The 25,644-nt window shown below is 33.2% G+C and overlaps 1 protein-coding gene across 2 annotated transcripts in view; it reads left to right on the forward strand.

Moving 5' to 3' along the window:
* CWC22 (CWC22 spliceosome associated protein) overlaps positions 1–25,644 on the forward strand; it is a 62,162-nt gene that overhangs the window by 21,481 nt on the left and 15,037 nt on the right. The window contains exons 3-14 of one of the 2 annotated variants that reach the window (XM_024766648.1): positions 1,508–1,575; positions 2,922–3,032; positions 5,618–5,857; positions 9,910–10,038; positions 11,581–11,749; positions 12,134–12,187; positions 14,408–14,543; positions 14,634–14,840; positions 14,931–14,993; positions 19,178–19,282; positions 20,557–20,638; positions 24,466–24,526. In XM_024766648.1, the coding sequence (XP_024622416.1) occupies positions 1,508–1,575; positions 2,922–3,032; positions 5,618–5,857; positions 9,910–10,038; positions 11,581–11,749; positions 12,134–12,187; positions 14,408–14,543; positions 14,634–14,840; positions 14,931–14,993; positions 19,178–19,282; positions 20,557–20,638; positions 24,466–24,526 (1,425 nt within the window). Of the gene's footprint in view, positions 1–1,507; positions 1,576–2,921; positions 3,033–5,617; positions 5,858–7,859; positions 7,913–9,909; positions 10,039–11,580; positions 11,750–12,133; positions 12,188–14,407; positions 14,544–14,633; positions 14,841–14,930; positions 14,994–19,177; positions 19,283–20,556; positions 20,639–24,465; positions 24,527–25,644 lie in introns of those variants that run through there. The other variant, XM_024766655.1, reaches the window with a different exon arrangement.

A 25,644-nucleotide genomic window follows, 5' to 3' on the forward strand; every position in this document is an offset into this window, starting at 1 on the left:
ATAATGTTATACTCACACTGCTGGTAATTAGATAGTCATAACATAAGAGGAAGTTGGAGCTTGCTTACGTTTCTTTGCAGTATAATTTTCAATTTTTAAATGTATTTTTTTGCCATTAAGGAGGGAAGCATGTAAGTATGTGGAACAAGTTAGTCATTATTTGAATTATTTTTTCTTAGATTTCAAGATTAAGATACTTTGAAAACATACTGTTTTTCCTTTCTTACAGTTCAGTTAATTAAAATTACTTTAATTCTTAAAAATAAGCTTGTCAATATGAATGTTTTTATACCAGTGGTTTAAAAAATTTACCTATTTATAGAGATAAATATTTTGGCTTCTTAACTATATTTGGACTTTTAAATTAGGATATGTTCTTAAACTGGATGGTTCATATCTCTGTCTCAGTGTGACATATCTTCAATCTCATGTTACATTGAAGTTACTTATTTGTATGTCTGTTATTTTTCAAAGGATTTGGCTTAGGAGCTATATTTTACAAGTCATATTTTTTAAATCCTTACAGCCTACCATATTACCATACATGCCATATCAGATACTCAAATATTGTTTGCTGAAAACAAAAATGAATTTTCATAAATACATTGGAGTCAGTTTCTTCTAGCTATTTATTTTATCCAGAGTTAGTAACTTGGACTAATGTTGTGGTTTCTGTAAGCTAATGGAGGTAAGAAAGTAAGTTCAGTGTTATAAAAGACTTGGGCATAACTACAGAAGTGAGCTCTTGCTAGAAAATCTCTGGCCCTTGGTCATGTTTTTCACCAAAGGAAAGCTTTGGTCTTGGTTTTCACCAGGAAAGGCCTTTATAAAAATGATGTTCTAGGGGCTTCCCTGGTGGCGCAGTGGTTAAGAACCCGCCTGCCAATGCAGGGGACACGGGTTCAAGCCCTGGTCCGCGAAGATCCCACATGCCATGGAGCAACTAAGCCCGTGTGCCACAACTACTGAGCCTGCATTCTAGAGCCTGTGAGCCACAGCTACTGAAGCCCGCGCACCTAGAGCCTGTGCTCAGCAACAAGAGAAGCCACCACAGTGAGAAGCCTGCGCACCACAACAGAGTAGCCCCCTCTCGCCGCAACTAGAGAAAAGCCCCATGCATAGCAACGAAGACCCAACGCAGCCAAAAATAAATAAAATAAATTAATTTAAAAAATTATGTTCTGTAAATTTATATATTATTACATAGGAATAAAATATTAACTAAGTGCCATCAAAAATTAGAGAATTTTCTTCTACCTTGAGTTTTTTTGTTAAAAACAGCATTTGATCTATAGTGAAAACCACAAACATTTACCTTGGATGACCTGAAAATTTTGTTTTATCTTATATACTATTTAGGTAATACAAATTATTCTTATGGTTAAAAAAATATTTTGAAATAATTTTTTAAAGCACTTCCAACTTTCCAAGATACATTTGTCACTGTCTATATGTTTTTTAACAGAATTTTTAAATGCCCCCTTCCCCTCTTTTGTTCCTTTGAAAGCATTCTTCTAGTCATGACAGAAGGGAAAACTATAATTCATATCAGAGGACCTCCTCTCCAGAAGACAGGTAAACAGTTTTATGTGTTCCAAATACCATTTAAATTTTTTATAATGAGTTTAAGAAATTATCTAGCTCTTAGATTTCTAATTTTAGGGTAAGCAACTTCTTTTTGATGGTTTTACAGGCAATATTATTGAGTGAGCTTGAGAACAGATCATCCTTGAATGGCTGTTCTAGGAATTTCTAGTAAATAATTCTAGATTTTATGAAATTTTTTAGGTGAAAGGGAATAATTTTAATATCTCAAATACTAAATAGAATGAAAGTTTATAAAATGGAAAGGTGAGTTGAAATCACATTATTTTGAAGTGCTTTTACTGTTAATACTATCCTTTATATTTACATAGCTCTTTATATAAGTTTTCAAAATGTTTTTATATATATCTTACCATAATTATGTTAAGATCAAAGATCCAGAAATATTACCATTAATGTTCATCATGCATTCATAGTAGGACTTTAGTTATTTCACTTAGTAAGCTATACCATTAAAAATAACTTGTGAAAGGAGAAGCATCCTCTAACCTTTGTTTCATTTGTCTAATTTCTTATTCCCTATGTACTTTGTTCATATTCCACTCTGCTGTCTCTAAAAACCTTTGCTTTATGGGCACCACGTTAATCACTGTGGTATGCATCTACGATCACCTCCTCCCTATATATATATATTTTTAAATCTCTCTACAGACATACACACATGTACGTGTGTGTGTATAAACTAATTGTAGATATGTATATAAAACATGGATTATGTTACTGTGTCTATTTATCGTGTGTGTATGTATTTAACTTCTCTTAAGGTTCTCTGATTTTATTACTTCTAAGATTCAAATAGCAGATTTATACTGTCTATCCCTGTTTGCTAATAATTTCAATCCATTCTCACAGATATCTAATAATATAACTTCAAGAATAGCAGCTGATAAAAATAGTGTTTTGGAGTAGAGTTAAACTGGTCTTTATGGAGGCCAACCAATGACACTAATGTCATTTGTTCAGTACTTTGGTAAAATGAGCCGACTCAGCAAAAGGAATCATTTGGAGGATAGCCTTTTTCATGTTAAACTATATATGATATGCAGATATATATCTTTTACTAAGGACAGTACAAATCAGGGTATCCTGTTTGGTTAAGTGAATTCCAGGAGTTGTTTTGTTGCACACCAGCTTGAAAGCCTTTATAATCATGACTAAATGAATAGGTGTCAACAAAATAAGCTGTTTGTTAAAATCCACTTGATAAGACTTTGTTCAGTCATAGAGTTATGTTGCCATTACCAATATATAATTTTCCTAAGTATAACATCATTATTTTCAACTTAAAACTTTGGTTTTCTTCTTTTATGTGTTAGATACACGGAACAAGAAAGATCCCCTCGGGATAGAGATTACTTTGATTACAGCAGGTCAGACTACGAGCATTCAAGAAGAGGACGTTCTTATGATGATAGCATGGAGTCACGGTTAGTATTGGATATTTTAACTATAGAAACATATATTTGTTTAAATTTTCTTTATGTTTAATAATAATCGTGGCTAGTATTAAATGGATGTTTTTAGGAGCTAAGCTTTCTAACAAGGACTTAATGTGAATTAACTCCTAATTGCAGTAAATATATGTCTCTTATAGATGAAGAAAATGAGACTTAGAGAAGTTAAGTCATTTGTTTGTGTTTTAGAAGTGTGTCAGTGGCAAGTCCTGGTCTGTCTGACTAGAGCCCAAGCTTTTATTCATTATACTGTACTACATGAGGAATTGGCTTATGTGAGTTTTTGAGATTGTTTACTGAATGAAAGCCATTTATATTATATGACATAGAGTGATCTTAATTTACTTTCCTACATAATGGCAGAGGGACATTGAGAATGAAGTTACCAGTCTGCAGTTTTTATCTAAGTGTAAATTATTCTTACTTGAGTCTTGAAGAACTTGATTTTCCACCTTATTAGTCATCCAGTTTCAAAAACTTGCCTACCATGTTTTATTGTTCACCTAGTTCTATATCCTTTTTGATGTCTCTCTCACATTATCCACTCCATGACTACTGAGACTATAACCCACTAGAATTTTTGATCAAATTTCTCCGCAGTTTGGAGTAGAGAAATAATATCTCCAGTTTGGACATATCAAACACGTTATTTGATATCTGCAGCCAAAATTTCCTTCTCACTACTTACTTTCTAATATGTAACCAATCCTTAAATGTCAGATTAACCTCAAAAGCCAGGTTCTTCTGCTGTTACCCTAATGACACCTTAATAAGAGCAGCTACTACCACCATAATTGGTGAGCTATGCATTCCTATACCTTCTCAAATACTGTCAAAACTCTTACACACTAGGTACTGTATCTCACAATTTAACATGTAAGGGATTGGGGTCTGAACTGATTAACTAACCTGAGGTTGCCATTACCCATCTAGTAGATGATGACACTGAGATTTGAGCTCAACGCTGGCTCCAAAACCCATGTTTATTTCCATATGCCCTAACTGTATTACTTCACTCTAACTCTGTGTTTGGTCCATTGTATGTATATAAAGTCTCACTTGATCCACACAGTCACACTGTGAAGAAAGCAGGTTGTGTATTATGCAGAATATAAAGGCTGTAGTACAAAAACACTTGAAGAGAAATACTTCTGTTTAGACTCAGAAGAATATTACTTCTGCACTCTAAAGGAACAAACACTATAATCATGTAAGGACATGCTTTTACCAGCCAGTGAGAGTCTTACCTGGCGTTTCTCAGAAGAATCATAACCAGTGTCAGTAAATCCCTTCTGTTGCTATTCTCTTGGAACATTTTACATCTACAGTAAGAAGCAACTCAATTACAAATCTCTGGCTAGATTTCAGAGGACCTGCCTTTGACGAATTGGGGTTTCTGTTTGGAACCACTTTTTTCCCTCACTGTTCACGTTGTCTTAGTAGGTACAGACTCTGTCTTCATGGGGCAGTCACTCAGGTCTCTTTATACTTCGGTTTTAAAGAGTTCCTCCACAGCTGCCTGGGTAGGTGACTGCTTCTGTCTCTCCATTTATTAAGACATATAATCTCAAATATACCCTCTAGATTTAGCTAAAATCTGTTGAGTGGTTTCCTGGTAATGCAGTGATAATATGAAACTTGTTTTTATTTATTGTATTCATATAACTCATGGTTGCACAAAGCATGAGCAGAATAATCTGAGTTTCCAGGCAGTATAAGTAAAAAACAGCCAAGTGGACAAACTCTTCTCTGGGGAAAGATAGCAAAAAGCAAGGCAAAGCATTATTTCTTGCTCATTCTTGATAGTTTGGGAACATTAAATACCCTAATCACTTTAAAAGTGCTAACTTAAAAAGGGATAGTCACCTGCATTAATAGGGAAAAGTTATTGTGCTAGAAAATGGTTTATTTTTTCACATTGTCTCAACCAGAAGCTTCTGATATTTTGAGATTTATAATAAATTACGAGTTCTATCAAGAAACAATTTCAAATGTTACAGTTTATTATAACATTCTTACTCCTAAATTGCCATTATTGGAGATAAACTCTGGTTTCTCCTTTATACAACTTACCATGTACATCACAGGCCAATTTGTCATCTTAAAACACTATTTTCACGTCACTCTTCCACTCAGAAACTAATATTAAAGATTCCTCATCAGTTCCAGGATAAACAACCTAAAGTCTTTGCTTGTCTTTTAAGATTTCATAGTCTGACTTGAACTTACCTTTCCAACTACTGTTATATATGATTCGTTATTGTTTCTACTTATTCTGGCCCAAGTACCCTTGCTCAGCTTTTCAGTAGTTATTCTGTCTTCTACTAGTTGCAGAATGCCATCCTCCATTCCCCCTCCCACCTTCCTACCTTGCCCCCAATGTAAATCCTGTTAAGCCTTGATGACCTAGTTTGTTACATTTTCTGTGTGAGGCACTTCCTTAACCACTTTTCCTTGTCTGAATTTGTGGCCCCCAAATAGTCTCACTCATTTGGTATGCAGTTCATTTAAGAATGTAATTTGTATTGTCTTTTCTCCATTAAAAAAATATATTACAGAAGTAGAGACCGAGAAAAACGCAGAGAAAGAGATGTGGATCGGAAAAGGTCCCGGAAATCTCCCTCTCCTGGGAGAAGAAGCCCAGAACCATTGGTAACCCAGAGTTCCTCTGCTCAGGATGAACCTACTGCAAAGAAGAAGAAAGAGGAGCTGGATCCTCTTCTTACTCGCACTGGTGGAGCATATATTCCTCCTGCAAAGCTCAGGATGATGCAAGAACAGATTACAGATAAAAACAGGCATGTCAATATCACTAAGTATACAAGGAAGTGATACCCTCATTTTAAAAAATCATCTGTGCTCTAATTAACCTTGGCTGCTGAGAATTTGCATGAGTCCACAATGATAGAGACTTCAAATTAGACTTCTTTCCTTCCTACCTTCAGAAGCTCCACTGGAGCTCTGCTTACTATTTTCCCTAGCTCATAAGCTCTTTACTTTTTGCATGAATGAATGGAAAAGTTTGAGGAAAGATCGCTTATCTTTTTTTTCTTTCCTGGTTTCAAACTATTCCTTTTGTAGTTGCATGCATGCCTATTAGTAATGTCCATTCTTTGTCGATAATCAAGAGTAATATTGATATTTCAGAACTAAAATGGATCTTTCCAGTTGTACCAAACCAGGAGTCAGCAGACTTTTCCATAAAAGGCCAGATAATATCAATAAGTATTTTAGGCTTTGTGTATAAGGCCAGATAGTAAATATTTTAGACTTTGTGCATTATTCTGTCTGTTATAGCTACTCCCCTTCACCATTGTAGTGAATACAGTCATAGATAAAATATGTAAACAATTGAGAATGGCTTTGTTCCAATAAAGCTTTATTTGCAAAAAACAGGCTGTAGGCTAAATTTGGCTCATGGGTGTAGTTTGCCAACCCCTGTACTAAACTCTGAAACAATTGACAGTTTTCTATTTTCCCGCCTTTTCTTAGACCATAACATCTTAGACTATATTTTTTTGCTACACTAAGGCAAACAATCAAAATTCATATATGACCATTCACCCTTTAAGTACCTTTTCTTCCCTTTGCAAAATAATTGGGATGAAGAGGAACTATGTAGGAAAGTGCAGCTGAGTTTTCAAGGTCTTTTTCTCTAGTGGAATGAGATAACCAGGAAAACTGTGGTCCAAGATTGAAGTGATCACTCAATTGCCAGGTAGTCAGGAAAAAGATTGGGATAGAAGATAGCTATGCTTTAAGAAAAACAGATTCCAGGTGAGTCAAGAAAATCTTCCCACATCTTTCTTGGGTATTTTCATGGCAACTTGAAAGTACTTGAGAACCTTATATAAATGAAATCTAAATTTGTTGCAAGAATTAGCTTGGAGTAGAAATGTCATTTATATAAAATAAAGTATAAATATTTGAAATAAAGTTTAAAAAATTTATGAGCTAGAAGGGAGACATTTAAATGACATTAAATTTAAAACTAATAAGTGAGTTTTTCTCTATGCGTCATATTCTGGCACTTGGTAGTGATGCCTGGAGTGGTATGTTGAGAAGGGATTGGGAAATGCTTTCTGTGGTTTGTGGGAGCTTCATGATCATGTCAGAATTCTGCTCTTACTGGAGGTAGTAGTGACGGCATTAGTGAGAAGTGCAAATCCAGTCCAAATCCAGTCCAAAGCAATCCTAATTGTAAAAGACCGGGTACATTGTTGTTAATCCCCAAGTCTGGCTTCCTTATAAAGTGGGCAGAGAAGAGTCCACAGTATATGCAATTTTAAACAGATTCTTGGAAGATAATTTTATATACAGTTGAACTCTGCTTATAGGCTATAAAAGGGACAGGAGAAGTAGAAGTGTAGTCTTTGCTTTCAGTAGATACTAAATCAGGTTAAGTGTAGGTTTCCTAATTAAGAAATACAAGTGTACTTGATTATCATCTGTTGACCAAAGTTTAATAGGAGAGTTTGTGATTATGTATCAGCAATATCTTATTGATCAGGCTAATTGTTAAGCCATAGATGTTATTACTCTAGACAGCAGCATACTAAACGGTTGGGGTTAGGGGGCTGGAGGAGTCTTCCACCTTGGATGCAGGCAGTAAAGGAGTCTGTAATCTATAGAGAATTTAGCAACAGTAATGAAATTAACTGCAAGTCAGTCTGCTTTTTATCTTCAGTGTCTGCTGAGGACAATGTCAGTGATAAAATACTCTTCCTCACCACCCCTCCTTGGTATACCTGGTATACCACTCCAGAACAGGGATTCTTTCTTTTTTCTCTTTTTTTTCTTTTTTTCCATTGAAGTATGGAAATGATGCAAGAACAGATTACAGATAAAAACAGGCATGTCAATATCACTAAGTATACAAGGAAGTGATACCCTCATTTTAAAAAATCATCTGAAGTGTGGTTGATTAATATAAATTATGTTAGTTTCAGGTATACAGCAAAGCGATTCAGTTACATATTCTTTTTCAGATTCTTCTCCATTATATATTACAAATTAGTGAATATAGTTCCCTGTGCTATACAGTAAATCCTTGTTATCTATTTAATATACAGTAGTATGTATCTGTTAATCCCATAATCCTGATTTATCTGTTTCCCGCCTTCCCCTTGGTAACCATAAGTGTGTTTTCTATGTCTGTGAATCTGTTTCTGTTTTGTAGATAAGTTTATTTGCATTATTTTTTAGATTCCACATATAAGTGATATCATAATATTATGATACTATGATAATAATATCTTATTTGTCCTTCTCAGTCTGACTTACTTCACTTAGTATAATAATCTCTAGGTCCATCCATGTTGCTGCAAATGGCAATGTTTCATTCTTTTTTATGGCTGAGTAATATTCCATGGTATAGATATACTACATCTTTTTTATACATTCATCTGTGGATGGACACTTAGGTTGCTTCCATGTCTTGACTATTGTAAATAGTGCTGCTATGAACATTGGGGTGCATGTATCTTTTCGAATTAGAGTTTTCATCTTTTTTGTATATATGTCCAGGAGTGGGATTGCTGGATCATGTGGTAACTCCGTTTTTAGTTTTTTAAGGAACCTCCATACTGTTCTCCATAGTGGCTGTACCAGTTTACATTCCCATCAGCATGTAGGAGGGTTCAGAACAGGGATTCTTAACCTACAAACTTTTAAGAGGTCCATGGATAGAATTCAGACAGTCCATGAATGTGAATGGGAAGAAAATTGCATCTTTTAAAATTGATCTAATTTAGCATTTCTTTCTATCAGGAATGTAGGCAACAGACCATAATATTAATAGACTATTAGTTGCAAATACCTCAAAATACTGTTTATGCTACTTGCAAATTAAAGAAGTTATCATGCCTACCACCACTTCTTGTTATTAATGTGTTAAGAAGCACATAGAATACTATATCAAACTTCTTTTCATGCTTTGAAAACTGTTTCAATATGATTGGTATCCTTTGTAATCCTATGTATTTATATATATTATTCTAAGAAGTTCATTCCCTTCACCAGACTGCCAGAGAAGTATAAGGAAAAAGAAAAGTTAAGACTTTCTTCAGTTGAAATCATATTCCACAGAGAAATAATTATAAAAACCATAGAATTTTAGAGCTTTGAAAGACCTTAGATATTACCAAGTTCATTGTAAAGAAACCCAGTTAGACTAAATAATTTACCTAAGCTCTAAGTTAAAAGTGTAACCATCTAAGATTCAGCTGATAAACCTGTGGGTACTGCCTAAATATAGAGATGTTCTTTAAGATACTTTGAACAGTCTTGCAGCCCCATGATTTCGTATGACTCTCCCTTTTTCTGTAATTAATACTAGTTCTTTATGGTTTACAACACTTAATTTTGTTTTCTTGTCATGCTTTTGATAAGGGACATAATAATAATTTCTTTTTCATGGCTTATATTTAGGTATTTCATATTGTAATTTAAAATAAATAGTTGCTTTTATTTTAAAACATTTCCTTTGAAGACAAGTTTAAGTAAATTGTTATAATGTAAAATAAGCATGTACTGAATCTAACTAATAAGTATTATAAACTACAATATTCATGGACATAAGAACAAAATGTTATCCTTACATATCCTTGTATTACTTTATTATGTTATTAAAAGGAATTAGTCTGTACCTGAGTATCACATGTACAGAGAGTAAAATACGGTTTAGGATATAATCTGTGTATCTACATGGTCATATATTTTACTGCACTTTGGGGTCACTTTGTGAAAATGTTGAAAGTAAAGGAACGCTAAGTTTTTTATGTTATTATAACCTCTTGGTATTGTAATTGTTGAGTAAGTTTTCCTCTTTATTAAAATCAATTCTTTTTAGCTTAGCATACCAGAGGATGAGCTGGGAAGCCCTAAAGAAGTCCATCAATGGTCTGATCAACAAAGTCAACATTTCCAATATTGGAATTATTATTCAAGAACTTCTTCAAGAAAATATAGTTAGAGGAAGGTAAGCATCAGCTATTTTATTTGTAGTATTTCATAGCACTTTTTCAAAGGAACATAATATCTACATGAATAATAATCATTGATTTATTATGCTACTTCATTTCAAAGGAAGTTTCAAGGAATATTTAAAATGCAGTTCCTGTAAAAATGTAAGCTACTAACAGATAACATACTCCACTGTTAGAGATTATGTGGAACTTTTACTTTTTAAGAAGCTTTGATGTCACATAATGATTTTTACACGTATATTTGTTTACTGAATACTTTCAATAATTTTAAGCTCATGAGTAATAATAAACATTTAATTTTTTTATATATACGTAAAGGGCTACCTCAGACCAGTTTAATTTCTGATGAAAGCAAAGTGGGAATGTGAACGAAATGAGGAAGATTAGTAATAAATTTTAGAAAAGCAGAAGGGAATAACAACCATTTTCTGTGTGGTTTTTAAGTAGTTGTGATATTTTAAAGGGTCAGGAAATAGACATATTCTGTATTCTATTTATTATTTTAAAATCTGAGGGCTGTTTTCCTATGTCATTTCATAGGACCTTGATTCATCATCTCAAAACATTGGGGATATAAAGTAAGGTGTAGCAGGTTGTGGGAGTTAGTAAGGTGACCAGGAGGCAGCCACTGTCCTCCAAGGTAGGGAAGAGCTCTCACATTTTACTCAGAAAGAACAGACTCAGAGAAGGGTAGATTAAGATCTTACAGTTTATAAGCTGAATTCTCTTTTCTCATTTTCTACTCTAGTGATTCAGATGTCATACCTAAACCTGATAACTATAAAGACATTGTTTTTGTAATTTTGACAATCCAATAATTATTTGTCATTACATTTCTAAAAATAACTCTTCATTTAGCCCACTTTGTATCTCTCCTCTTATCAAATATATGTAGAAACATGCCCATTTCAAAATGAGTTAGAAGGTAGAACGTTTTATTTTCCTGTCCTTGATTTAGCGTTATTTTTGCAGTGCTTTGATTATGTCTTTATCTCTCTTAGGAGAATTCCATATTTCCACTTTTATTTTCAAGAACAATAGACTTACACCTATCTTTAAAGATGGAAACCGCCCAGATTTGTCTTTAATCCCAGAATTAACTTATACGAATGATGGGCCCATAGTGGAAATTTTACTTTAAGTTCAGTACTTTTGAAGCAGGTTTTTCTCCCTTTATTTTTTTGATAAAGTTAAGCAAATTAATACAAGAAGTTAAAAACTCAAATTCATGATTAGGTGTAATGAACAGGAGCTAGAAAAGAGAAATTATACTTAGAAAAATTTTTGAAAACAATATTGTATTAAATCTGTCTATTTTATATATATACAAGTTGAAAATTGTTTCCTCAAAACCAGTTTTTATTTATTAGTAAGATAAACTCTTCCCCTAGATAAGAGCGGTGAAAATTTAGTCCTGATTTAGCTTTTATGATGATTTACAGAGGAGTAGTATAGCTGGATTTTAACTGAGTTTTTTTTCTTTCTAATTAAACTGGTGATTATTATTGACTCCCTTTCTTTTCTCTTTTAATCAGAGGCCTGCTATCCAGATCTGTTTTGCAAGCACAGAGTGCTTCTCCAATCTTCACCCATGTTTATGCAGCATTAGTGGCAATTATCAACTCAAAATTTCCACAAATTGGAGAATTAATCCTCAAAAGGTTAATTCTTAATTTTCGAAAAGGCTATCGGAGAAATGATAAGGTATATATAATGGACTTGTAAGTAGACTGCTACACATGGCAGACTAATAAACCAGTATCAACTGTAGTGAGCAATGTTGATTTCTATGTAGAAATTCTTTTTAAAATTGCATGTTTCATGAGAACTTTTTTCTAGTAAATATTCCTGGCCTCTGATAATGAGCAGCAAAAATGATGGCTGTTAACTGTTGAATTATAACTGTTGATCCAGAAATGGCACCTTTTCATATGTATTAGTTTTTATTTTATAACTTTCTTACAAGTTAAAATTACCTTGCGTGTTACATATTTTAAGGAGAGTATGTAAGTGAACTGTAGACTCTGTAGATAAATGAAAATTGGTTTTAGTTTATAGATTAACTTTGTCCCTACTTTCTCTTTTCAGCCACTTTGTCTGACAGCTTCAAAATTTGTGGCACATCTTATTAACCAAAATGTGGTAAGTAATTAATTTCAAAATTTGGTTCCATTCAGTGGCATTAGACCACAGGCTTGATGCCACTTCAGTGACATCTTTGTTTTGATTTATAGTCCTTTGGAAAAGTATGTTGAATATTTTAATTTTAGAACTATAATTAGTGCATTTTTTAATATAAAGAGGCACCCAGAACAAGTGTTTTATCAAATTTATCTAACTCTTAATACTGTACATGGTTACTACATATTTTTCCTTCAAAGAGTGTAATGTGTTGGGTTTTTCTTTTTTTTTTACTTATTATTTATTTTTGGCTGCATTGGGTCTTTGTTGCTGCATGCGGGCTTTCTCTAGTTGCAGCAAGTGCAGGCTACTCTTCGTTGTGGTGCGTGGGCTTCTCAACTGCAGTGTCTTTTCTTGTTGCGGAGCACGGGCTGTAGGTGCACGGGCTTCAGTAGTTGTGGCTCACGGGCTCTAGAGCACAGGCTCAGTAGTTGTGGTGCACTGGCTTAGTTGCTGCGTGGCATGTGGGATCTTCCCGGACCAGGGATTGAACCTGTGTCCCCTGCATCGGCCGGCGGATTCTTGTCCACTGTGCCACCAGGGAAGCCCGTGTAATGTGTTTTTATTTAAAAAGTTGCTATTTCTTCTTTTCCCTGTACCTAAGTGTTCATGAAAACCTAATAGCTGATATTCTTTAAAAAGAATGCTGTTTCCCACAACTGCATAGTATATGTGTATATTCATATATATAACTACATAGTATATGCATATATTCATATATTCTTAGAGTCAGTTTATAAAATATTGTAGATTAAATAATTTTAATCTATTTTAAATGCAGAAATTTATCATTTTATTATTTAGTTTTTGTGTTTATTTTGTATTCTTCCACTGTTTGAGAGTTTTGATTTAGCTCCATTTTAAACGTTAAAATAGTAAAATTGCTCTTGTTCATACTCACAGTTTTCATTCAGATATATACTGTTGTTTTTAAAATTATATCTATACATAAGGAAGAATTTTGAAGTCACACTTAATCTTATTTCTCTAACATTTAATAATATTTTAATTTTTTCCTATATGAAATTCTTTCCACTATTCACTTTAAGAAACCTTTTAGATTTTAACCTAGTCATATTATTACAGTGATAATTTTCTACTTAAGACCATGGAAACTTAATTTCACATGTCTGTAAACCTAATTTCATAATCTGTAACAGCACAGATATTATGTTTCAGTTTTTGAATATATATTACACTTATATTGGGGATATTTTTGGCATTGACATAAACCAGTTAAAATGATAAATATTTTAAATCTTCCAAACTGTGGTACTGGGCAATGTTTTCCTGTCCCTAATGTAAGACTTCAGCCTCGCCTGCCTTTCCAAAATAAAAGCAGTATGTAATTTTGATGTTGTGCTAAATGTAAGAGGATATTTTCCTGTGTTGAGATTTGGATTTTGTTTCTCTCCATCTCAAATAAGAGTCTAGTTTTAAAAAGGCATATATATGGTCTTTTGAACATGCTTCCTAAGTCCATTTTCTTTTACAGCAAAGTTTGTCAGTAGACCTTTATTCCCTCTCTACCTGGCATTGTTTATAAAATTCTAAATTTTGACCATGGCCAGTGTAGAGTTTGATTTAATTAAAAATAGAAGTATTCAAAACTGTTGTTGTATGCTATAAATTACTGGAAAGATATTTTCTGAGAAAATTAGTATTCATGTAACTTAAGAACTGTTTGCTAACAGTTGCTGAGAGAATGAATTGGGAAATGGATATAGAGTTGTGGTCATGGAGAAGGATATAAAAAGAATCATGTTACTGTTCTTCATATAGTAATTATGAAAATATCTCAGATTAAAAATTAGTAAATGACTTTTTAACTTATATTTTGAGGTTAATTATGGCATTTCCTATAGCTAATATATATTTCCTATATAGAGAGTATAAGAAGAATATTTTCTGGAGATAAATCATATAATTGTATTCAGTGTAGTAAATTAAGACTTTTGGAAAAATCATCAGAAAATTCTTAACAGATGCATAATGGAAGTGAAAGAAAAATTGTATCCCATATTTGGAGTATTTTTATGTACATTATAAATCTTTGCTCATCATCTGTACAATATTATCACTGTAAAAGCTAGGTTCACTAATTTTTAAAATGACCGTCAGTAGTAGAATAATATATGTAAAAGCATTTTCTCTATTCTATGTGTCTTCATTCTGTTCAAGGCTCATGAAGTTTTATGCTTAGAAATGCTCACTTTGCTCCTGGAAAGACCAACAGATGATAGTGTTGAAGTAGCTATTGGTTTTCTTAAGGAATGTGGTCTCAAATTAACACAAGTGTCACCAAGAGGAATCAATGGTAAGTATATATCCTTGATTTGGTATTGAGCTTTTATTTGAGTATTGTAATATGTATTGCTTAGTTTATTTTCTTTCGGCTTAACTTTAGCTATATTTGAACGTCTTCGAAACATTCTCCATGAGTCTGAAATTGACAAAAGAGTTCAGTATATGATTGAAGTGATGTTTGCTGTAAGGAAGGATGGATTCAAGGACCACCCTGTTGTTCTAGAAGGACTTGACTTAGTGGAAGAAGAAGATCAGTTCACCCATATGCTCCCTCTGGAAGATGACTATAATCCAGAAGATGTTCTTAGTAAGTCAGGGGTGGGCGTTGGGAAGTGGAGTACAAACAAATGTAAATACAGAAAATAAACACTAACTTAACTTTTAATTTTTTTTTGAGATGTTTTCAAGATGGATCCTAATTTTATGGAGAATGAAGAGAAGTACAAAGCTATTAAGAAGGGTATGTAGAATTTTACAAAATAATTTCCTTTGGATGAGTAGAAGCAGTTTATGTAATTATATAGTACTGATAGAATGGTATAGATCACTGACCGCCACCTATTGAAATATTTGCTCTGTGAAGCCATTCTCTTCACTGTTTGCCCATGCATTATTTTTCTCTCTAGTGCTTATCCATGGTATTAGTTCATTCTAAATTATTTAATTTTCCCTTTCCTCTTTCTATTTAATTATGCAGCTCTTAAGCTTCATCCCTCTTAAGAAATATTCATGTATTACCAATGGCCTTTATTTAACTTAAATTGCCACCCAATTTAATATTCAATTCAGTGCTGTACTTTATTATAAAGTTCTATACTTCATTATTTGTTGAGGGCAGGTTGATATTTTTCTGATAAAATCAGTCACAGTGCTAGATATGGTATTGGTATTTAATATACTTAATAAATGGATAAATTGATTATTTTATCATTTGTACAGCATTAGTATATTATAAGCACTAACTTTGTACAGATACTGGTTTGTATTTTGTTTTTGCCATTACTAGCTTAGTCACCTAGAACAAATTGCTTGTTTGATGTAATGTTACTTGTTTGTGTAAGGATAAATAAAACACAGTGTTTTATATTGCCACAGAGCATGTATTTAGACGCTGGTACTGGGGGTTTTTTTTGTTTTTTTTTTCATGTGTGTCATTATTTTTCTTCTAAAGCTAATATCCAGAGCTACTTATATCATTCTATTATATTCTGTTACATAATTATATATATTATTTTATATATTATAATTATATAATAATTTCATCGGTTCTTTTACCTTGAGTTGTGATTTTACCTGACAAATACTTGCAGCTCTGAAAGCTGCCTAGGAAGAGAGAGCAGAGACGTAGAAGTCTTGTCATTGCTGCGTTCTATGCTTTAGTCACACTTAGAAGTAAAATGTTGAAGGGCAAAGGTGTAAGAAGCTTCCAATTTTATACGTTATCCTAAAAATCTGGTACAGCAAATATGTTTCTCTCTTTAGTTGCTGTTTTCCTAGGGGGGGTTTCACTGCAACAGCCAGATTCCTTTTTCTCTAATAAATTTAGTTTTCAAACATGGAGAAACCCCTTAAACCCATTTTCTTCTTTTCTTATGAACTTCTTTTTCTACTGTCTCCCTAAAAGACGGCAAATGATTTTGTGGAATTCTTATTATACCTGGTATGGTTTTGTTTATTTATTTATTCTTTTTTGAACTTGGAAATTCCCCATCCATTTCTTTGGGCTCTTGGCAGTTGGCCAAGAAAGTTGTACTTTTCTTTATTACAACATTTCTTAAACTCTGTGGTCTCAAGATCCCTTTACACTCTTCAAAATTGTTGAGGACTCCAAAGAGCTTTTGTTTATGTGAGTTGTATCTATTGACATCTACTTATTAGAAATTAAAACTGATAACATAAAAAATATTAGATGATTTCGAAATAATAAACATAGTACATATTTGCATGTTATGTGTTTTTATGGAAATAACTACAAAAAGAAATTTAAGAAAAAGAATAGCATGTTTTATATATTTTGTGCAGTTTAATGTTTGGCCTAATAGGAAACAGTTGGATTCTCGTATTGTTTCTGCTTTCAGTCTGTTGCAGTAGGTTGTTTTGATTGAAATATATGATGGAAATTTAGCCTAACCACAGATACGTCGTTGGAAAGGGAGGAGTATTTTAATAGCCTTTTCAGAATTATAATTGTGTATATTTCTGTTTAATACTATTGCAATTAATATTTAGTAGCTTCTTAATGATTTAATTGCATTGTGAAACCTGAAACAATATCCACAAATTTTCATACTTTGTTAACATTAAAATCCATTGGCCTGTCACTTTGAATGGATCTTTTACTCATGTGTGATTTCATAACATGTTGCATTGGTCATTTGGAAAATACTGATTCACTGAATTATTCACATCTTCCGAGTATTAACTTGTTAACATTTTCAAAATTAAATTGACACATTAATACAATGTCAAGAAATCACATTTATTCATATTACCACCTATCTTATCAGAAAAGTCCAAGTATTGGGAAGCTATCAAGCTCACAGGGATGGATACAAGTTTTCCAAAATTCTAATTTCCTCTTGAAAACTCTTAATTTGATCATGGTGGCAAATACCTGAAAATACCTGTGTTCATTTTCCTTGAAATGATAGTCTCACTTTGTTTATATTTGAGAAAATGTCTGGTAAATACCTAACAACTCTAGTTTGTCTGCCATTCTTTCAAGTAAAAATGAAAAATATGGCTAATTCATCTTGCAACTCAGTCACACAAGTGCTTTTCCTTGAGATAGCCACCACCGTTGTACATTTGTCTTTAACAGAAGTGCTATATATAAACTCCATATTTTCTTACTCAGACTGTTATAAATGCCAAGACTCAAGGGCTAAGATTTAACAAAATTAATAATTTTATATTTTTTCTTCAAGGGCATTCTTAAATGAAACTGTGTGTGTGTGTGTGTGTGTGTGTGTGTGTTTTTTCCCCCACCTCAATAGTGTGGCAGTAAAGAGTACAATGACTGCTAGTACAGTTCAATACCTTGATTTTGCTCAAGATGCAGCAAGTTTGAACCCTTCTTGCTTTTGCATCATCATTTCAGATGTCAGCACAGTGAAAGGCAGATAATATCTTGGTATTATTATGAAAATAGTTTGACCTCACAGACTACCTGACAAGTCTCAGTGATTCCCCCCAGGACTCACAGACCATGCTTGGAAACCACTGCTTTATTCAGTTAATAAAATCCAGTTGTCATGGCCTAAGTGATTTCAGTAAGTAGATCTTAAAGTGAAGAGATAAGGAGAGGATGATGTAAATGACTAGACAATCCATTTGACCTTAATTCTTTTCAGAAAATGTTCTAGAGTTGGCATTAAAAAATGGCTGCAGCAGGAAGTGGGCACAGCTTTAGTAATTAGCACCTTAGAGTGACCCAGGTGTACTTGTGTTTTAGGTCTTACAGCATTTGGGAAAACAGCAGGAGTGCCTGTCTTCCTACTATTGAATACTAAACAGTTTCCTCTTTTAAAGGTCTGTCTAAGCCACATTATGTCATAATAAACTAGACACTTAAGATCATTTCTTGAAGTCACAATTTGTTAGAAGTATTCTCAAGGAGACTTGTGTGCCAGCTAAGGGCTGAATGACAACTCTCCATTTTTGTAAAATGATTTGTTTCTCACAGTAGGAAGTTCTCTGCTAACATTAAGTATTACATGTGGCTCCTGATGTATATTACTTGGTTAAATAAAAGGAAATTAGAATTTTCCTAAAACTTAGTTGACCCCCAAACTATATTAAGTCCTGTCTGATTATAATAAAAATGCAAAAGTGAATTGTTGTCTAGGTTTGTAAAATCTTTGTCAGACAGATAGAGCACATACCATTGGGCAAAATACGATTCTAGTTTTTGTCATTTATTACTATTAACATGATGACAGGCCTTATGTAGCCTCTTATTTACATCACTGTTTTCGCCCAGTTCTTAATGTGACATGTATTTTAAGAAATGATATTCCAATGAAGTGCTCATCTTACTAGTTTTTCTTAAAGGCCTTTAAACTTCCATTTCTATTGTACATATGCAAAGTCTATGGATTGTAATGTTCTATTTAATAAGTATATATTTTAATAAAAATCTCACCACTATTTATGTAAAGTGAATGCTAAATTACACAATTTTTTCTTCTCCCTTCTTTGTCTTTCAAAAAACATTCTTAGCCTAAATTCTTGTTTTCTATAGCTAGCCTTAGCTTCTTATGATAAATTATCTTCTTTCTGATGATGAACTAATAATATTTTGACTCCGATATGCTAACTTCTCTTCCTAATTTATTGTTCCAGTGCTCTTGCTCTTTTGGAAAACCTTCATCTGCTTTTTCTTTGTTCTTCTCATCCCTTGCTTGTTTCATGGCCACTTTCTATCTGGCAGAAGAATTACACATATGGCTTTCTCTAGTCAAATTAGTTACAATGCTCTCTGAACACTCAGGCAATAACATACGGCCTGTGTGATCATCTTCACTGGTTGATAAACTGTTACACCACTGTGGGTTGCAGTGAACTGAGAATTATCTTCTTGGAATGAGATGCATTTATATCCCTTGCTCATTCATATTTTCTAAACCTACTTTTTTCTTTTAGAAATTCTTGATGAAGGAGATAGTGACTCAAACACAGACCAAGATGCTGGGAGTAGTGAAGAAGAGGAGGAAGAAGAGGAGGAAGAGGGAGAAGAAGATGAAGAAGGTAAAAGTATAGCTTATTCAAATGAAACCGTAAAATACTCCCAAGGTAGTCTGCTGTACTCCTCTAAAACAGTGTCTCTTAACCTGTGGAGGGTTACAAGCGATGCTGCTGGCATCTAATGGGTGAAGGCTGGAGATGCTGTGAAACATCCTGTGAGTCATAAGACTGCCCCCCACAGCAAAGTATCAGTATTGGCAAGGTTGGAAGACCCTGCTCGGAAAGTATTAAACAAGGAAATTCATTTTTTAATATCAACATAATTTTAACTTGACATTTTATGACTTTGATTATAAACTCTGAAAAGGGTACATTCATGTTGAGGGCATGTGATTTATGTTACCCTGACATGAATATAACAGATGAGAGTGACTAGATATTTGCTCTTTATGTTGGAAAAATAGAGTGGAGAGGCCCAAAGCTATATTTGAACAGAAGCAGGCATGATGTTCTTCCTCTTCAGCTTTGATTATATTATTTCACAGGAAAATAAGCTCAGAACTTGACTTTGGTTAAGTCTCAGTTAAAACATCAGAACATACACTGGTCAATATTTACTTACTTTACATATTTGAAAATATTAAAAGTATATCTTTCCCTTTTAGGGCGTAATGTTCTGTCTTAGAGTATAGTAGCTCTTCTACAACATAGTTTATAAAAATGAGTTTGATTTTTTCCAATGTCTTCCTCATTTAAAACATCTCCTAACCGTGTACTACATTTATTTAACTTTAGCATTTCTTTGTTTTAATGTGAAAATACTATTCAAATAAAAACTATTAAATGTTTATAGGAAAGTTTTCATGCATTAGGTAAGAGAAAATTTTAACAAATATTCATATTACTGTTGGACCCATTAAACCTGTCATGATGATCCAGTGTTCTCTGAAACTGAATTTCTACCCATAAGTTACAGTTCTTTCAAATTATCAAGGTAACGGTTTGTAAATATGGAAATAATGTTTTACCAAACAACAGCATGAGTGCAGCCTTTTATAATGTCTAAATGAGCAGGTGACACAGAAACAAAAATAGTTTTCCTGGCTTGGTTCTGGACTTCTTTGAGGTGAATAAACTTATTAAAATACTCTAAGATATGGCAAAAGACTAGAAATAGTTACTTTGAATTCTGTAAATACTAACTTATACTGTAGAAGAGAGTGTTATTATTATTAAACTCATAGATTCTAAATAGATTATGAAAATATTATACAGGGATACATTTTCAGTTCACATTTATTTGTGTAGTTTTATAATTTTGTTATGTTTAATTTCAGGACAAAAGGTGACTATTCATGACAAAACAGAAATTAATCTAGTCTCATTTCGTCGTACAATTTATCTTGCTATTCAGTCAAGGTAAGGTACTGTAGATCAGTTCATCCTTATTTTTGACAGGGGATGGGCAAGCAGATGGGATTTTTAGAATCTGTTAACAGAAAACTAGATACTGTTGCAGGGAGTCTCAAACTACTTGCCTCTACCCCCATCCCAAGCCCCAGTTAATAGATTCCTACTGTTGGTTCTTCACTTCAAGAGCAAATTGTCTTTGCTTACCTGTTGCGTAATTAAATGTTTTTCTTTTTAAAGCTATGTCATTTCTTATGTTTAAATATCACTAATAACCTGAAAACAATTCTACATTACAGAGTTAGCACAGTGTTTAATTGTGTAGTGGAAGTTTAATGTTTTATTTTTTTTAATTTGGTTTCTAACTCTGGCTCTAAGCAGAGAAACACTGTTATGATGACGTTTGGACACTTGTTGTGCAAATTGAAAGGAATATGAACGGAAGTAGGAATTAGGAAGGTTTTAAGGACCCTTTGAAGTAATGTTAAGCAAGAACTACTATAATGTCATGAAAACAACCTATTCCCTTTGAAGGCAGTGACTTTGGTTTTAAAGAGAAATAAATGAAAATATTAAATGCTTAGTACATCTGTTGTTTCGAATGGTAATCAGCCTATTGATTTAGTGGGAACCGTGTATATTTTACAGTAGAGAAGGAATATTTTCTCTGTTTTGTTTTGTTACTAGGTTTTGTATATTTCCATTTAGTATGATGTAATAGCAAAAATGATTCATAAGTAGGAGTCGTCTTGTTTTCAGTCTGTCTGAAAACTTTTTGGCTTAGATTCGTCTTCAAAAAGAGAAATGTTAAACAGCAAAACATTGCTAAGAAATTTTTTTGCTTTACCCTTACATGTTTCTTTGCCTTTCACATGAAAGGAAAACCTATTAAATGTTTTTTTATACAAACTTAAAAGTGAGAAATTTTTGTTTTAAGTAGCTATTCTTAGAGTTTGACCTTTTATTTGTTTGTCCTTTTTTTTTAGAAATTCAATAGTAATCAGTTGTAAAGAGCAGATTCACTGCTTTAATATTGCTATTAACACAAGAGTCACAGTGGAGCTCTTTGAATTATTATTTAAAAGAAACTTTGTTTTTTAAGCGATCTAACCTTGATAACCTCTGAATCACACAAAAAGATTTGAAAAACTAAAACATTAGACAAGTGACAGCCACTATTATATAGCGGCACCAATTCTAGTAGCAGTACAATAAGTACTGTCTTATGTGTTATTTGTTAAGAGTCTCAGCCCCTAAATGCCTAGTAAAAATAATTTTAGGAAGTAAACACAACTTTGATAAAAAGGTGTTTAAAGGACTTGGTTGGGAGACTCATGTAATGGGATTATAAAATGTAAAAAAGTTACGAAACAAATATTATTCTAGATGAATAAGTAATGTTGGTCATTAAAACAGCTAAAGTGGTTTACTTTATCTTTTTAAAGCAGCAGTACTTAGTAGTAATGAGTTCAGTTAGATACACGGAAAGATTACTGGTGGAAATTTAAATTGGTGCATTCTTTTTTTTTTTTTTTTTTTTAAGTTTTATTTTATTTTGTGGCTACGTTGGGTCTTCGTTGCTGCGCGCGGGCTTCTCATTGCAGTGGCTTCTCTTGTTGCGGAGCATGGGCTCTAGGCACGCGGACTTCGGTAGTTGTGGCGCACGGGCCCAGTTGCTCCACAGCATGTGGGATTTTCCCGGACCAGGTCTCGAACCCGTGTCCCCTGCATTAACAGGCGGATTCTTAACCACCGTGCCACCGGGAAGCCCCTGGTGCATTCTTTATGGAAAGCCTTTTGGCAGCATGAATCAGTGGCTTAGTTTGATTGCCATTTGACCCTTCTTTTTCATTGTTTCTTAAAGAAATACATATTGACAGAGAATTATACACAGAATTGTTCAAAGCAAAAAGAGAGGGGGAGAGAGAGAGAGAGAATCTTATTGCCCAGTATGAATAATCAAAATGTTCCATTTATACCACCATTGAAAATTAGGTTAATGGAGCATTGGTACTGATGTGGGCAAGTGGTCTGATTTATTGTTAGGTGGGGATAAAAACTAATAATATAGACTATATAATACCATGCTGGTAGCATTATCTTAAGTATACAAATAGGAAGGCAGATTCTAGAAATAATACATTAACATAACACCAGTGGTTATCTTGAGAGGAGGTTGGATTATTTATATAAACTGTTCACTTTTGGAAATCTTCTGAACAAAACCAAGTTCTGGCAACTGAACTATTTGGGGATTTTATTTTTTTACTTTCTTTCCTTTTAGACTTGTTGACTGACCTCAACAGTACTCTGATCTTAATGTTCTGGCTCCTTAAGCAGTCTTCTTTTATTTATGGAAACATAAAACAACACAACTAGCTTTGCTATTAAAAATTAGACTTTCCTGGTTGTTCTTGCTTTTAAGTGATGTTGAAGCTGTAGCATCAGCGGGAGGTGGGACTTTAATGTCCTCAACAATTTGAAGTTTCTTAAATTGGAGACATCAACAAACCATTTGTAAGCACGGCTTGAAAACTGGCATCATGTAAAGTCTTTTTTCTTTCCCCTTCCCTCAGTCACTATTAATTTGTGTTAAACCTGGAATTCATTTGGTTTAAAACATCAAGCAAATTTAATTCATTTAATATTTACATTTAGTGCAGCTTCAAAACAGTCATGGTAAGTAGTCACCAAATACTTCTAAAGTAAAACAGGAACAAGGGAAATAGACTGTCATACCTTCTCCCTTATTCTTCACTTACTAGATAAAAGGAAAGTTGTAAAAATTTCCATGACCTACTTGACTTGTTTTTCAGAAATTACAGGATTTTCTTCCTGAGTACTAATTCTTTTTTTTTTTTTGAATAAAAACTAGAAAATATCACATCTTTTAAAATACTTTTTGGTATTGCTATATTATTGAAATTTATCAACTCCAGTCAACTATTTTAATCTTAGGGCTAGATATTGTTTAATATTACCTGTTGTGAAAGCTCTTTCTTGATAGCTTTCTTTTTTTCTTTTTAGTTTTTTTGAAATTCCATTCTACCATCTTGAATTATTACCCCTTTTGTGTTTATGAAACCCAATCAGTAACAGAAGCTGAGGAATAGAGATGAAGTATAAAACTAAATTCATAACTATATTTCAGTGGGTGAATATTTTATACTGCTGTTATCAAAAGATATTAGCATTATTCCTGAATCAAGTTCACACTGAGTTTGATAATTCTCTTAAGTGAAGCATATTGAAGATATTTTTCATGTAATTTATATAAGTGTTGTATAAAAACATTTTTTTCTTTGTAAGTGATTTTGGTTATGTACTGTTTTTATACTTAGTTTTTATATAATGTACAATAGAAGCCCTGTGTTTGGGTATGAATCAAGATAACTTGTAAAGGTGGTGATTAAGCACTGGATGTCATGCTGGGCTCCTGGAACATCTTTTACCTCTTCCTGACTTGGATCAGGAGAAGTGGAAATATTTAGCTTTCCAATATATTGGAAATATTTTGCTTTCTGTGTCTATGGATTTGCACATTCTGGACATTGTATATAAATGGAATTATACTGTATGTGATCTTTATGTGTGACTTCTTTCACTTAGCATAAGTCAAAGTCCATCCATTTTATACTGTAGTATGTATCAGTACTTCATTTCTTGCAGAGTTAAGAACTATGTCTTTTTTATATATACAATACAGTAATATGAAATTATAGTAAAAAATATTTAAAACAATTATTAAAGTAAGATTTTTATATATGAAAGAGTGCTACAGTTTAAATATGCTGCAGGTTTTTAACCTAATTATTGTGACCATTTTATCTCTACAGTTTAGATTTTGAAGAGTGTGCTCACAAATTGCTGAAAATGGAGTTTCCTGAGGGTCAAACAGTAAGTTAATACTTTTTTTTCTATTAGGAAATATATACTGGCTATAAAAATGGTTAAGAGAGTTAATAGGTTTCATGAATTGAAACAGTAACTCAGTACTGAATACTCCTTTTTTTAAATGTAGGTTTTCTAAAATTTTAAAGTAACTCAAAACTTAGGAGTTCTGAGGTGCTTCATATATGCTACTCATTCCAGTGACTTAAATTGGCTGTTTGATTTGGCTTTGGGAAAAGGAGGAAGTCTCTCTGAACCACCACACTTTACACAAATTTCTGAGTGGTTGCCTATAAATCAAATGGTGGCTTAAATACAATAGGAAGTTTGTTCTCTAATGAATTACCTGGTTCGTCTACTTTATGCACTAAAACATTCTTTTGTCATAGAAGTTGTGAAGATCACCATACATGTTGTTACATTACTTTAATTGCATACAGAAGAATCTGTACCATTTTTTTCATGCATTAATTCATTTAACAAAATGTATTCAGCATATATTGTATGTCAGGCACTCTGCAAGGTGTCAGGGATTCAACTGGCCATAAAGTACATTTTAGCCCCCTCTTAGCCCATTAGTCTTATAACTAGTTAGTAAACGTCAGTATTCAAAGATCATAGAACCCTAATACCAAGGATAATAAAGACTAGATGGGTGTTTTTTTCTAGTTGTATTCTTATGTATATTATTCCCTGTCCATCTGGATTTTAGATCCTTGGAACCTGAGCCAAGGCTTTCAAGGTTTTGTTTTTCACACCTTCCTTTACATGTAGTAGACAGGTGCAGAGTGAATGTATCAGCTCTACTAGGCTGTTTGGTTTCTAGTTCTTCTAAAAGATCTTCTTGACTATCTGAGCTAAGTTAACGTTAAGTGGAAGTCCTTTGTCTTAAGGCTTTAAATATGTTCTGTTACAGGGATGGGCATACTGTGGCCCAGGCTTACTGCCCATTTTTGTAAATAAAGTTTTATTGGAGTGCAGCTGTGCCCATTGGTTGATGTATTGTGTATGGCTGCTTTTGCCCTATAGCAGCAGAATTGACTAGTTGCAACAGAGACTATATGGCCACTAAAGCCTAAAATAATTACTGTCTGGCCTTTTTTTTTTTTTTTTTTTGGGGGGCG

The sequence above is a fragment of the Neophocaena asiaeorientalis genome, unplaced genomic scaffold (assembly GCF_003031525.2).
Source record: "Neophocaena asiaeorientalis asiaeorientalis breed wild unplaced genomic scaffold, Neophocaena_asiaeorientalis_V1.1 scaffold113, whole genome shotgun sequence".
Lineage (NCBI taxonomy): Eukaryota > Metazoa > Chordata > Mammalia > Artiodactyla > Phocoenidae > Neophocaena > Neophocaena asiaeorientalis.